This window comes from Glandiceps talaboti, chromosome 2, assembly GCF_964340395.1.
Source record: "Glandiceps talaboti chromosome 2, keGlaTala1.1, whole genome shotgun sequence".
Lineage (NCBI taxonomy): Eukaryota > Metazoa > Hemichordata > Enteropneusta > Spengelidae > Glandiceps > Glandiceps talaboti.
Window position 1 is genome coordinate 25,543,264 of NC_135550.1, and position 13,526 is coordinate 25,556,789.

Consider the following 13,526-nt stretch of genomic DNA (forward strand, 5'->3'; position numbering starts at 1 on the left):
TCAGTTGCTTGAGAGGTGATAACCTGTTGTGAAGGTACCTAAATCGTTCATTTGAAATGAAAATCGATTTGCAAATACAAGTGAAAATGAAGACAAAGTTAAATCAGAAAAAATTGAAAATGCAAGTGAAAATGAATTTAACTTGGAAATTGATTTGCAAATGCAAATTGATATATGAAATAAAAGAAAATTCTCCTTTTTTTCTTTTTTTTAATCAAAATTGATTCATGATATCATGAGCCTCCCCAGTTGCCATAGTACTGCTATATCATTTTATACTCAACACCATCCTCATGTCTCGTAAGTTTTAACATTCTGATAACTAATGGACAAAGGCAAGAGTATAATTTGAAAAATGGTTTAATGTTCTGCTAAACATGAATCTAAACTAAGGCCTAAAAAAAATTGTTTTGTTCCGGTTTGACCCATCCTAGCATTTCACTGCCGACCCTAAACTTGTTTATGTATTCAAGAAAAAAATGATATAAAATCGCAAAAATTGTGTGAAGTCTCATGAGAAAGAGTGGATGTGGAAACTGACATCAACTTAAAAAGACAATATAAAACTGTCCAATCTGTAATGGCTGTATATCTGATAGGAAGAAATAAATAACACAGAGACCATTTGGAAAACAATGGAAAACCTGAACTAGACACTCACATATGAAAAAAAAAAACTTAATGAAATAAAACAAAAAATCTGCCAACCCCACCTATTCTAAAATTGAGCATAAACGGAACCACACAATTTTTAAAAATTAATATTAGGCCTAAGTAAAAGAATAATACAATAGCACAATAAAATAAATTGCTATTTTTCATGAATTCCTACTCTTTGACAAATACACCACAATGAAACAGTTGTTAAACAGCATTGTGAACCTGAAAGAATACCACTGTAAGTACTACTTTACTCCCACGCTGTCTATTGTATATGTTATTTTTATCATCATTTCAAGCTGATATTACTGTACACATTATCTTTGCAAATTGTCATTTGTTTCAGTCTGACTACTTTTTTTCTTCAATTTGTAAGACTCAGAACAATGTGGTATTCTATCAAATTAGCATGAATTACCTTCTTGAACACAAATGGTTCCTCATCATAAATCGGATTGATACCATTTCCTTGGACTGTCTTAGTACGGAAGCGTTTTCGAACTGTGTCTGCAGGCAGGCCATACATGTCTACTTCTACATATGTACTGACTTTCTTGTCACTCAGAAACTGGCCAGATATCACCTAGTGTACAAACAAAAATAGAATTACCCTCTCCATCCTCTGTACCATTAAAACCACACCTTAATCTGACAAAACACCCAAATATTTCAACAAACACATGATGAAGACAATCTACTTGTGTATAGTTCACTGAACAACTGTAGCTTACAATTTAGCTGATTTGTGCCATATGCTGATAGTACAAACAAGGCACACAATGCAATACATGTACATGTAATACCATCCAACACAAAACATGGTTAGTCAAGAATCTCAAACAGTTGCATCATTATTTTATGAAATATTGGAATAATTATCTGAAGTACACCACTATAGCCAACTGAGAAAACGAAAACTACCTGATAGTTTAAATTTTAAAATGTCTACTACAAAATATACAAGATGGATACAAGGGTAAGGCCGAGTTTACAATCTAGTCATAAATTTCTGTTAGATGCATTATTAATAAAAGAAGTACATTTTGGAGTTAATTGGCCAATCTTTCCTCACCACCGTCATTTCCTGTCACTGGGTAATCAGTGCAATCATCTCTGAAATTCTTATCACAAAAACTAACTCTCTTGTCACACATCTCTCATTTCAAATCTCTGTAACTTTGCATGATGGGTGGCCTATTATTTAGTAAATCAAATCAATAATCATGGTATATCACAGGAAAAGAGTCCAAGGTTTTCAATTATTGAGCAAAAAAAATAGAAGAGAAATGTAATATAAAACCAAAAGATTGGGTTCTAAATATATATATAATATACAGTATGAAAAGAAAAGATGCAGAAAAGAATTTGAGAGAGAGCATTACCGTTTCTGTAGTTTACTATTGAAATAATCTCAACTCTTTAGTATAACAAGTAGAAAATTAGCTGGAAATCTTCAACATGTTCGAAATATACACAACAGTTATTACAGTTTTTCAAAATTATTATCTCAAATTTTTACTGATCTCATGATGCTCTGTTTAACAGGGCAAAAGGGTGACAGCTAGTGAAAATTTTGGAAGTTTTATTGAGCTCATCCAGTTGTCATTTGTGTTGTTGCACAACAGGTATAGTTACTTACATCATCATAAAATCACAAACAAATGTTCTAAGTGTTGTATAGACATATACCTTAACAGAAACAGTGCCTGCTACAATTCCATCCACAGTGGATTCCGCAAAAGGGTCAAAACGTCGATCTGTACGCCGCATGAAGTCTGGTTTAAGAATATATCCACATCTGCCGTTGTACTCAAAAATACCCATATTTAATTGCATAGCCAAATCTGCAAAAAAGATTTCATCAATTCAAATTGAAATAGCCAGCCTAGCCAAATCATGTGTGATGATTTAGCTGGTCTTTTCACTGTAGTACATATAGTGTATGTGAAGACAAGTACCTTTTTTTGGCAGGTGAATTCTCCATCATTGGAACTGATGAATACTGAGCGATAATCAGTATATTGTTTTGCCTTTTCTATTTTTTTTTCAATAGTAATTATGGTATTTTTTCCTGTCAGTCATTTAGCAGATTGGTGGGGATGCATCAAGTCAACAACTTGGTCATTGACACAAAAATGTACATCTGATCAAATTTAATAATCCTATACAATACAATACAAAATGAATTATACTTTCTTTTTGGCAAGAAAAGTTCTAAATCTGAATAACATAAGATATGGTAAACTCTCACAAAGAAAATGTTGATAAGCCAGACAATGAAAGCAATGTTATTTAGAATTTTTTTGAAGCAGAAAATAAAATGTTTTAATCAATATTAGTACGATTTTTATGTTAAATCAAGTGGCTTCCATAGTAATAGAAAATATGTCGTGTCTTGGTTCAGCTGGGAATTAGAATGTTAATTAAATTGTCCTTAGGTATTGTATTGAATAGCATTAAAAGATTGAAGATATTCTATGACTTTATAAATTGAAGACGTTTGCTTTGCTTTGCAGTTAAAACTACCCTATCTGTAACTAGGCTATTATTAATCTATTTTTAGCACAACTGAATTCAGTAGTGCTCTAGGCATTGAAATGTGTCTTTGTCTGTCTGTCTGTCTGTATGTGTAAACAACTTTAAAGTCACTAAAACTGCTTGCCATGATATTTGTAGGTATATTACCTTGGATGTCTAGTTGGGAAATTATTCAAATCAAAATGATCTTACCACACCGATGTGTGGTTTGGGTAAAAAAATGTGATTTTTGGTCAAAAAATTTGAACTAAAAAATTACTGGGCAGATTGGTCTAAAATTTGGTGGGAACATTTTAACTTATAGGTGTGTAGATTGGGAATTGTTCAGGACATGTTGATCCATCAGTGATATGCAAATTAGGCATAAAAATGTGTCGTTTGGTCAAAAATCTGTAATTCCAAATGTACTTGGCTAATTTGGCTAAAATTTCACAGGGATGTTTCTTGGGATGTACAGATCAAGTAATAGTAATTACACAATTATATAAACAGGGATGTGTAAAATATGTAAATGCCCTTAGCAACAAGACCATGCTCATAGCAACAGCAGCAAACAGGTAAACAATAATGACGTATAATGTCAAAATAACACCAGTGATGGGAATGTATAAAATGAAAAAACATTGCAAAGTTGTATGTACATATGCCTAGCAACAAGACCACGCCCATAACAACATTATATAAAATGATGGTGTATATTGCAGATATAACAACCATGGATGGGTAGCCATGGGAATAAATATTCAAAAATTGTATCTAAATATGTCTAGCAACAAGACCACATAAACATTACAGAAAAACCACACCATTGGCACTTTTATTTCAATCAGACAATCAAAAACATAAAATACCATTGACAATGACATTGTGCATGTCAAGTATAGATCTATTTTCTCTATAGTATAGAAATTGTGATTCACCAGGGTGCTGATTTTTGGTTGTGGACCCGAAAATCAATTTGATTGGATATATTGCAAAACACTGTACAGCTACACAAATATGTTTACCTACAGGTGATTGGCTACAATAAGTTATTATTATCTAAGAATACCATTTCAAAATATGTTCTAGTTGCAGCTAGTGTAGCTGGCTGTAAGCAAAGAATCCTGAGTGTCATCATTTTCATGTAAAATTTGGGTTTAGGAGGAAGGGGGATTTTAAAGTAAAATTTGACCTTTGATTGATAAATGTACACAATGTAAATGTCATTCTTAATACAGGTGTGAACACACTTTCCTATCTAAATGTACAGTTACGGGAAATAAGGATGAATATTACCATGGAAAAATTCAATTATCTTAGACATGTAATACGTGCATTTACCCATTTGAACTTTAACACAATGAGACCCGATGGCTTTTAATGCCCACCATCAAAAAAGTCAGCATATCACTATTTTATTTAGAGAGTTACTTTGTGTTTAACTCATCTACTGGTAATAATTGTAGGCACAGAAGCTAAATACCATGAGATAAAACTAATCTGTTATATTAAACTGACTCAGAAATAAGTGCAAATTGTTGCTATATATTTAACGCATTGATAAACTTAAGTATTTGGGAATAGTAAGTATACAAGATTTCTATTGAACCTTTCAAGGATACCAAAGACTGACTGGTACATGGTAAACACTAAATGCAAAATGTTATAATACTGCATATTCTACTCACCAAGGCTTTGGAAATTGAGGGCAACCAGCTGGCAACCAACATTCCAAAAAACCTGCAAAAAGAACATTAGACATATCTCTAACTATGAGTTCAATATACAACCACTTGCCATGTAAGTATAAGGATTGGAAGCCTGAGACGTTGCTCTATCGTCAAATAACAGACACACAGTATGATAAGCCAATGACTGCACTATCGTTGAACACAATTTAGCAGTATTCACATCAACAAAAAATATATTACCTGATATTTTCATTGTAACTCTTTCAAACAGGTCGATTTTGCTGTCTCAACATAGAACCATTAGCATTCATTCTGTTATGTTACTGATAGAAATAACAGAAAATACGTAACACCACCCGTACTGCCTAGTCACACAAATTATGAAAATGACTGGTCACATGATCAGATGTACAGCCACAGCCCAAGTTGTGTATCGAATCAACAAGTCATTGTGCCAAGGTGTGGTATCGTCATAATTCACAACTGCTGCTGCTAACATTTTCTATCACCTTTCATTTCTTGATTTTGTTGTTATTCTGCATCTTCACCATTTTCATGTTTTTAAATTAGGTGTTTTCAGTAAGATTTTCTGACAGATGTCATCACTTGTGTTTTAGTGAGTGGGATGATTGCCTAAATATAATTTTTTTTTTTTCTGTAATTTATTTCCAGAAATTCAAATCTTAATTCAAATGTACAATTCTCGTCGTAATTTCAGTTTTAACATTCCTTAATAAATTATCACTTCTTAGTAGTATTAGTGTAGAAACTTCAAGGTGTTTCGTCACAAATGTATTTCCCTTTCTAGTGTTTACTTCCTTGGCAACCAATTCAACCGAAGTAGAGGTTTGATTAGCCTCAAGGTTCACTCTAAAAAATCATGTATTTCCATCTGTCACAAATGCATGTATCTGGTTTAATTTGTAACATTCAATTTACAATATCCCATTTTTAAATAATTTATCATATTTTTGACCAAAATTGTGAGTCTGTGAGACAGATATATACATATATGGCTAAACTTGAACTCTGTACAAAATGTGATGTTAAGTTAAATATAGGAAATATCACAATTCAAAAGACATATGTTTACATCAACTAATTTCATTCTCCTGAATAAAAAATGTTACCATTGACAGTTCACAGGGTTTGTTTCTCAACTTTTCACTGTATATTACATTTTGTCCTTTTAATTGCAATGACTGCTAATTTAACTGGTATCAAACCTTGTTGGCCATATATTAAATGATTAATTCTACATCCATGACCATTTTGTAGATTATTAGTAGCCCAATCAACAATCTCTCCAATCATCTCTACTTATCTTTTTCACCCCACTGTTTCATTGCTTCATTATCTTTAAAGTGATATTATGTGTACATGAGCAGTATGGAACTGTATGTGTTTGATAAGTCTTGCTATATTTGACTTCAGAACAGTATTGAAATTTGGGTGTGGCATTTCTGCTGTCGCCATATTTTTTTAAAGGGATGTCAACTATTCATGACTCATGATATTTTATCTTTTAGAATTATTTATAATATGTATATGAAATCAGTTTTGAAGATTTCGCAACCATTGTGTTGTGAAAACTTATCTATGCTAACACTTTAATGATAATCAATAAATGAGACACTCTTCAGATATGGATTAGAGGATCAAAGGGAGTTTTTGGTGAGTGTGTGATATCACCGACTCTATACAGGGAACATGCCTGATAATGGTATGGCTTTGTCTGTTTGCATTTGTAGACACGATATCTCAAAAACTACTGCATCAATTCTAATAAAATTTGATACACGTGGGGTTAGACAAAAAATATCCTAGGCAATGTATATTATTGAGTCATTTGCTTATGTTATATTTACCCATTAAAAGATATATCTTCCACTATTGCTCAGAATATTATAAAATATCATCTTTCTGATGCCATTAGTATTTGCTTTGCATTTGGATATAAATACCAAGGAGTGGCATACTTCAACTTGAAAAGAGTTTATCTCAGAAATTTATAAGGGGGACTCTGTTATTTTTACCCCTTGTACGGAGAGTTTAATGTAATGATCATGTCTATCTGTCGTCATATCTAAAAACCAACTTCAGCTGATCAGAATGAAAAATTTGGAAAGCATAATTGTTAGTTACCACACAAACTGATAAGATGTTGGACAAATTAATCCTTGCATATATATTTGAATGATATTTCTGCCAAAATTTTGACTATGAATTTGACCAGTGACCCTCTTAATTACAATCCTTTATGTTGTATATATAGAGGTATTGTTGTTGGAGTATCAAATGTAGATATGAAAGGCTTTTTTAAAGCATTGTCTTCATTATTAGTTAATTAAACACAAAAAAAGATGCAACACTGAGTTCTCCACTTAAAAAGCATTTATTATGTGTTTTGTGTAACAATGAATGAACATTTATTTATCCAGAACTATCAATAATTATATAGTTATAAGTATTTTTTTCATTTTTTAGGACAACTGAACTGAGGTCCATTAGTGCTATATAGGCATGGTAAAATTTAGGTGCGTTTTTTTTTTTTGTGTGTGTGTGTGTGTGTGTGTGTGTGTGTGTGTGTGTGTGTGTACAACTAAAAGTAAAACAGACAAACCGATTGGTCTGGTATTTGGTGGGAATATTACTTAGGGTGTGTAGAAGGAAAATTGTTCGACTGAAAATGATTGCATCAGAGATGTGTTTTTAATAAAAAATGTTAATTTTGGAGAAAAAAACTTACACTCTAGAATGAAAATGATTGCATCAGAGATGTATTTTTAATAAAAAATGTTAATTTTGGAGAAAAAAACTTACACTCTAGAATGAAAATGATTGCATCAGAGATGTATTTTTAATAAAAAATGTTAATTTTGGAGAAAAAAACTTACACTCTAAAACTAACAAGCAAATGCATCTGAAGTTTGTTGGGAACCTTCTTAGGGGTGTTTAGAATGAGAATTGTTCATGACATGATGATCCCAACAGTGATATGCATATTAGGTCTACAAATGTGTCTTTTCAGTGGTCCAAAATCTTTATTTCCAAAACTACAGCGCATATGCAAATGAACACCTGCATGTATATATAGCATAAAATACTGTTTTAATAATTTGAGATTTGCTCTATGGAAATTGTAGTCACTTTCCAGCTGTACAGTAATGCATATCCACTATGATCCTTTTTCTTGGTTTGATTAAAAATTAAAAATCAAAAACCCTTGAAAATGATCCCCACTAGACTTCTTTGGAGACAAGTTTAATTAAACTACCCAGTGCAATTAAAGGTGTGAAATTTGATTCACACATTTGATACTTTAATATCAGCTTTCAGAAACATTACATTACATAACTGCTTAGGATGCTGCCATGACATGAAATCATCAAAGTGTTATCGTATTGATTTCATGCAGACCATGATAAGCCATGAACAGAAAGAGGTTTCTTTTTCAGTTCATGCAAATTAGGTCTAAGAGTGTGTTTTTGGTCAAAAATCTTTAATTCCAAAACTACTGAACAGACTGAGCTGAAAGTTAACAGGGGTACCTCTGGGGATGTACAGCATGAAGGTGTAGTGTATTCACGACATGATCGATGATCAAACAGTTGCCTCAAAAACTACATGCTGAATGGGGCTGAAATTTGGTGGGGATGTTTCTGGTGGTGTTATTCAGTAGATATTTTTCAAAACATATTGACACAACAGGCCATAGCAACAAGACCACAGCCATAGCAACAGCCAAATGATAGTTCATTGCAAATATAACAGGGATTAAAAATAGGGAAGTGAATAAATATTCAAAAAGTGTATGGAAGTATGCTTAGTAACAAGACCATGCCCTTAGCAACAACCAATTGATTGTATGTGTATTGCAATACAAAATTGTATACAAATATGCCCAGCAACAAGACCACACCCATAGCAACAGTTAATTGGCACTATTTTTTTATTAAATGATTTCATACCCAATAAATTATGCCATAATGCAGTTGTAAAAGGGTGAAATGTGGATGTTGATTTGACTGTTCATCACCTGGCAAAAGTATCATCAGTTCCTAGAAATGATTTATTGACGCGTGTTTAAAAAGGGTGTGCCCCTGTTAAAAAATGTTTCATGCATGCTCACTTACCTGAGGCATATAGTTGACAGAATCAATGCGAGTTCCTTTAGGATAGATACGGCTTAACTGTCGTTTATTGTAGCTGTGTGGTAAGATGTTAAGGATTATAGACACAACTGCTTAGAGAATGCTATACTATGTAATCTTTATTGTTGGTGAGGGGAGGGGGCACATCATGTACACATAATAAAACAATGTCAGTGATACTGTATGTCAGTCACTGCTTTTGAATTTAGGTTGCAACACACAAACACACAAACAAACAAAGAAACAGACCCTTTACCATCATCATACTACAACATTTCTGAATCACTTAATTGACAAGTGCTTATTAAAAATAACGCCATTGTAGACATGGATACTTGACAAAGTCAATTGGCTTTCCTTTGACATGTAGAAGAGCTGTAGATTCCACAAAAGACGACAATTCATAACACCGATTTCGTTCTGTGAAGAAAAAAATATAATGATCAGCATTGATAAAGGAAAGTCATTTCCCTTTATCTTCAAAGACATAGAGAATCTATATAAAGTACTGCTACTTATACCAAAGCTAGGTCAGAATTTAACCTGCAGTTATTTGACGAGATTAATGAATACAACTACAATTGACCTGTACTGTTTTCATCATCATTAGACCTAAACAAAAAATAGTTTGGTTCCGGTTACCCTACTCCATCTTGTTTTTCATGCCAACCCTAAACTTTTGTTTACATATTTGAGAAAAAATAATAAAATCACAAAAATTGTGAAGTCTCGCAAGCAATAGTGGATGCAGAAACTGACATCAACTTAAAAAGATAATATAAAACTCCAATATGTAATGGCTGTACATACGATGAGAAGACACCAATAACACAGAGACCATATGGAAAACAACGGAAAACATAACTACCTGAACTAGACACTCACATATGAAAAAAATATATTTAAAAAATAAAATAAAAAATCTACCTACCCCTCCTATTCTAAAATTGAGCATAATAAGAACCACATAATGTTTTTGTTAGGACTTATGTGTCTTTCTGTAAATATATCTAGTTGTGAATTTGTTCAAGGCAAAGTTTAATTTTACCAATGGCATTCATCAAAGCATACAGTAGACATGGTTATCATAATACAATTGTCAGAGTAACTAAAAGTATAGAAATGTATTGGTGTAACAACATTGGTTAACCAAGACTTAAAAGAAACAATGTATTATTAGTGTACCAGTGATTACAATGCGCATGCATGCAAGTGGTGCTTTCATGCACTGGCAGTGCAATACTGAAAACAATATTGCATACCTGCATGCAAATGATATGCAAATGAGGGTTCAATCATTCAGGAAATCATGTGATCGCACAGTATAAATTTTAAGAAAATTTGTTGTTTCAGATATATGTAGTAATAACGACCCATGCCACGTAAGGGTCAGTGTGGGTACTCCAGGGTGCTTGCAGTGTTTTTGGCTGCACTTTCACTTGTTATATGCTTAAATGTAAGTACAAAAAGTTCTCATGCAAAATATCCATACTATGCCACACTCATTCACCATGGATTCTCTAATATTAGGTTCCGTAGCCACTTTAAACGTCAAAGTAATTGAAAATATAGAAATGCATGGGTGTAACATGTATTATTTAACTTGGAGACTTGGAGAGGCAATGTGTTTTTAGTATACATAATATGGTCAATATTTAGGTTACACTGTCAGAGTGATTGAAAGTATGACCGTTTATGGGTGTAACATATATAAATAATATTATATATAGTTCTTTTAAGGAGACTATATGGTCAATAGTTGGTCCACTTACTGTCTGAGTAATCAAATGTATGGAAATGTACGGGTGTCACATAATTAACCAAGGCAGACATTTCAGCCCCAGCCTCTACTTCTTGACCAGCTGTACCCTGCACAAGAAAGAAAAACAGAAAAGAATGAATTACAGTGTTTCCATTTGAAGAATAAACTAAGAAGTACTGCACTATATTAATACATTTTTATTCTAAACTTGTCTTGATTCATTGATGTAGATTTAGCTATTATAGTGGTCACAACATTGCCTATACACAGCAGCAAAGTTGAAGAACAATTTACACTGCCAAAAATGTGATGCAATTATACATTGTTGCAAATAAACGCCTGTTTAATGGATAACATTCATTACAACTAGACATACGGAGTGATTTCTAACAACAACAAACCTCACTATCTGTAAGAGGTACCAAATTTGAATTTGTTATGATTTAAGTTATTGGTAATGACACACAAATTGAGGTACTCCTTTGATCTGACCCTACTAAATTTTGTACAAAGACATAAACCTACTTGATGTAATGTATTGATTTTGTGATAATTCATCATTCATACTGTGAATAGAAGCACTGTAATGTAACTTGTTGCCAGTGAATCACATCATTATAATACATATTGTAGAAGTACATGGTACAATATATAATGTACCTCTAGTGTTCCATACATGTTCAGAGTATCCCTCCATTTTTATTTCATCTCTGAAACAGCTAGTGCTCCAGGTTGTTTCATATGCAAATCACATGTGGTAAATTTAGCATTCTTCTGCTTGATGGCACTTGTCTAGGTGTCAATTCTTTTGTGCTAGGATATGTCATGTATCTCTGATAATTATCTGATAATTTAAATGAATATTCTAAGTAGCTACAACGTGTATTCATAAATATCAAGTATACTTGTTTTCATGAGACAGAGACTAATAAGCTATTTACAAGTTGTACGCATCATTGCATAATGACCTTTTCTCTTTTCTCACGTTGCCGAGCCTTCTGCTCTTCTTTTGACAAGCCCTCTCTTTCATCATCACTGTCACTCTCATAAAATTCATCAATAGTGTCCATCTTTTCCATTTCTGCTGTTTTTTCAGATGATGTTGAGCGTTTTTCTTGTACTTGGATTTTCTTTGTGGTATTAACAACATCAGATATTTCTGTTGTACTTGTTTCATCATTTTTTTCTACTATTTCTGTGTCTTTTGTTTCATCATCATCATCTGCTGATGTCTTTCCAGTGTTCTCAAGTGCTTCACTTTTAACTGCATCATTCTTTCCATTGCAATTTCCATCACTGTACTCAGTGCTGCCATTTTTGCTTTCTGATGTATTCAGTTGTGACTTGGATCCTATAACCAAGAAATAGTATAATTAACATAATGAACATTTCCTAATTTATTCATTTTATTTTATTTGTGATGATACAAAACTGACAGAGAATTCAAATAAATATTCCTTGATCATATGACTATCACTCTCAACTACTGACTTATCATAACTGTTCCTCTCCATTCATCAATCTGTATGTCAACTATATCCAGTCATGCAGTTTTATATTGCATTTATCTATCAGGGTAATTATAAGTGTGTTTGCAAAACATCTACTGAGACAGCTAGTTATTATTCCCCAGATTACCATATAGTGTCTAAAAGTCAGCCTCCAAGAGTGACAACTTGTTGTGACATTATTAAAATCGGGTTACATTGTGTGCGATGGGGTGGTGGATCTTGTGTTAAAACATTATAGTGTGTAATACAACAAATCACTCTCAGTTTTATTACCTGTTTAGCCCAAAATTAATTTCCCATCAATAGATTAATTCTTTTTGGGAGCCCTGTTTTCAACTGTTGCGTACATGCCTGTGTAATCAGTTAAATGCAAGGCATAATGGGATGATAGGTATATGCAGATAGTAGTAGTATGTCTTAGTTTTCCTAAACTAACATACATAACATACAAAGCTTGATCTCAGTAAAAATATAAACTTTACCTCTTAACGATAATGACTGAACTATTCAACTTAACCAAATAAAATTGATAATCTCCTCAAAATACACTATAATGGTAATCTCAATAGAAGAGATTTTTATGAATTCATTGTGGAACAATCGTAAGAGATCAAATATAACACCTTTGATACACATTTAAATAATAGCAGAGTTACTTATTTTAACATGACGGATCTTTAGTTTGCAACAAATGCCATTGCTATACTTTTCAGTCATGGCTAAAATTATTCATCTGAACAATTTGCATAATTCTGTGTAATACTAACACAGTGAGTATTTGTGGCAACCTTTTATCTAGTTTCTTACATACTATTAATACACATGTACATCAATCTTTGTAGTCTTTTACTATTTATATGATATTTATAGACATGATTAAACTACAACTACTTCCACAGAGAAATAAAAAGTGGAAAAAAATAACAGAACCTCACATGCATGAGTACTCCACATGATCATTTTAATTTTTAATACCTATAATTACGTGGATTAGCGATAATTGTCAATTATAGCCATTTTTTATGTTGATGATGGACCAAATGATATAATAATATGAATCGTTTTCCAACACTCCAATTCCAATTATGCTTCACAATTATTACTCCTGGTGTAGATAAATAACAGCACAACTGTAATAGCCCTTTTATAACTTTCTAAATTCCCTGGATCCTTTTAATAGGTGAATGGGATTAAAGTCTTCTAGCTGTCATACCAAGTCCCAAATTAT

The 13,526-nt window shown here is 32.5% G+C and overlaps 1 protein-coding gene across 1 annotated transcript in view; it reads right to left on the reverse strand.

Moving 5' to 3' along the window:
• The window catches only part of LOC144445979 (1-phosphatidylinositol 4,5-bisphosphate phosphodiesterase beta-1-like), an 84,391-nt gene that overhangs the window by 15,515 nt on the left and 55,350 nt on the right, over positions 1–13,526 (reverse strand). The window contains exons 16-22 of the mRNA XM_078135638.1: positions 11,756–12,138; positions 10,798–10,894; positions 9,361–9,445; positions 9,008–9,080; positions 4,869–4,920; positions 2,350–2,504; positions 1,079–1,243 (exon numbers count right to left, since the gene is read on the reverse strand). Coding sequence (XP_077991764.1) covers positions 1,079–1,243; positions 2,350–2,504; positions 4,869–4,920; positions 9,008–9,080; positions 9,361–9,445; positions 10,798–10,894; positions 11,756–12,138 — 1,010 coding nt within the window. The remainder of the gene's footprint in view (positions 1–1,078; positions 1,244–2,349; positions 2,505–4,868; positions 4,921–9,007; positions 9,081–9,360; positions 9,446–10,797; positions 10,895–11,755; positions 12,139–13,526) is intronic.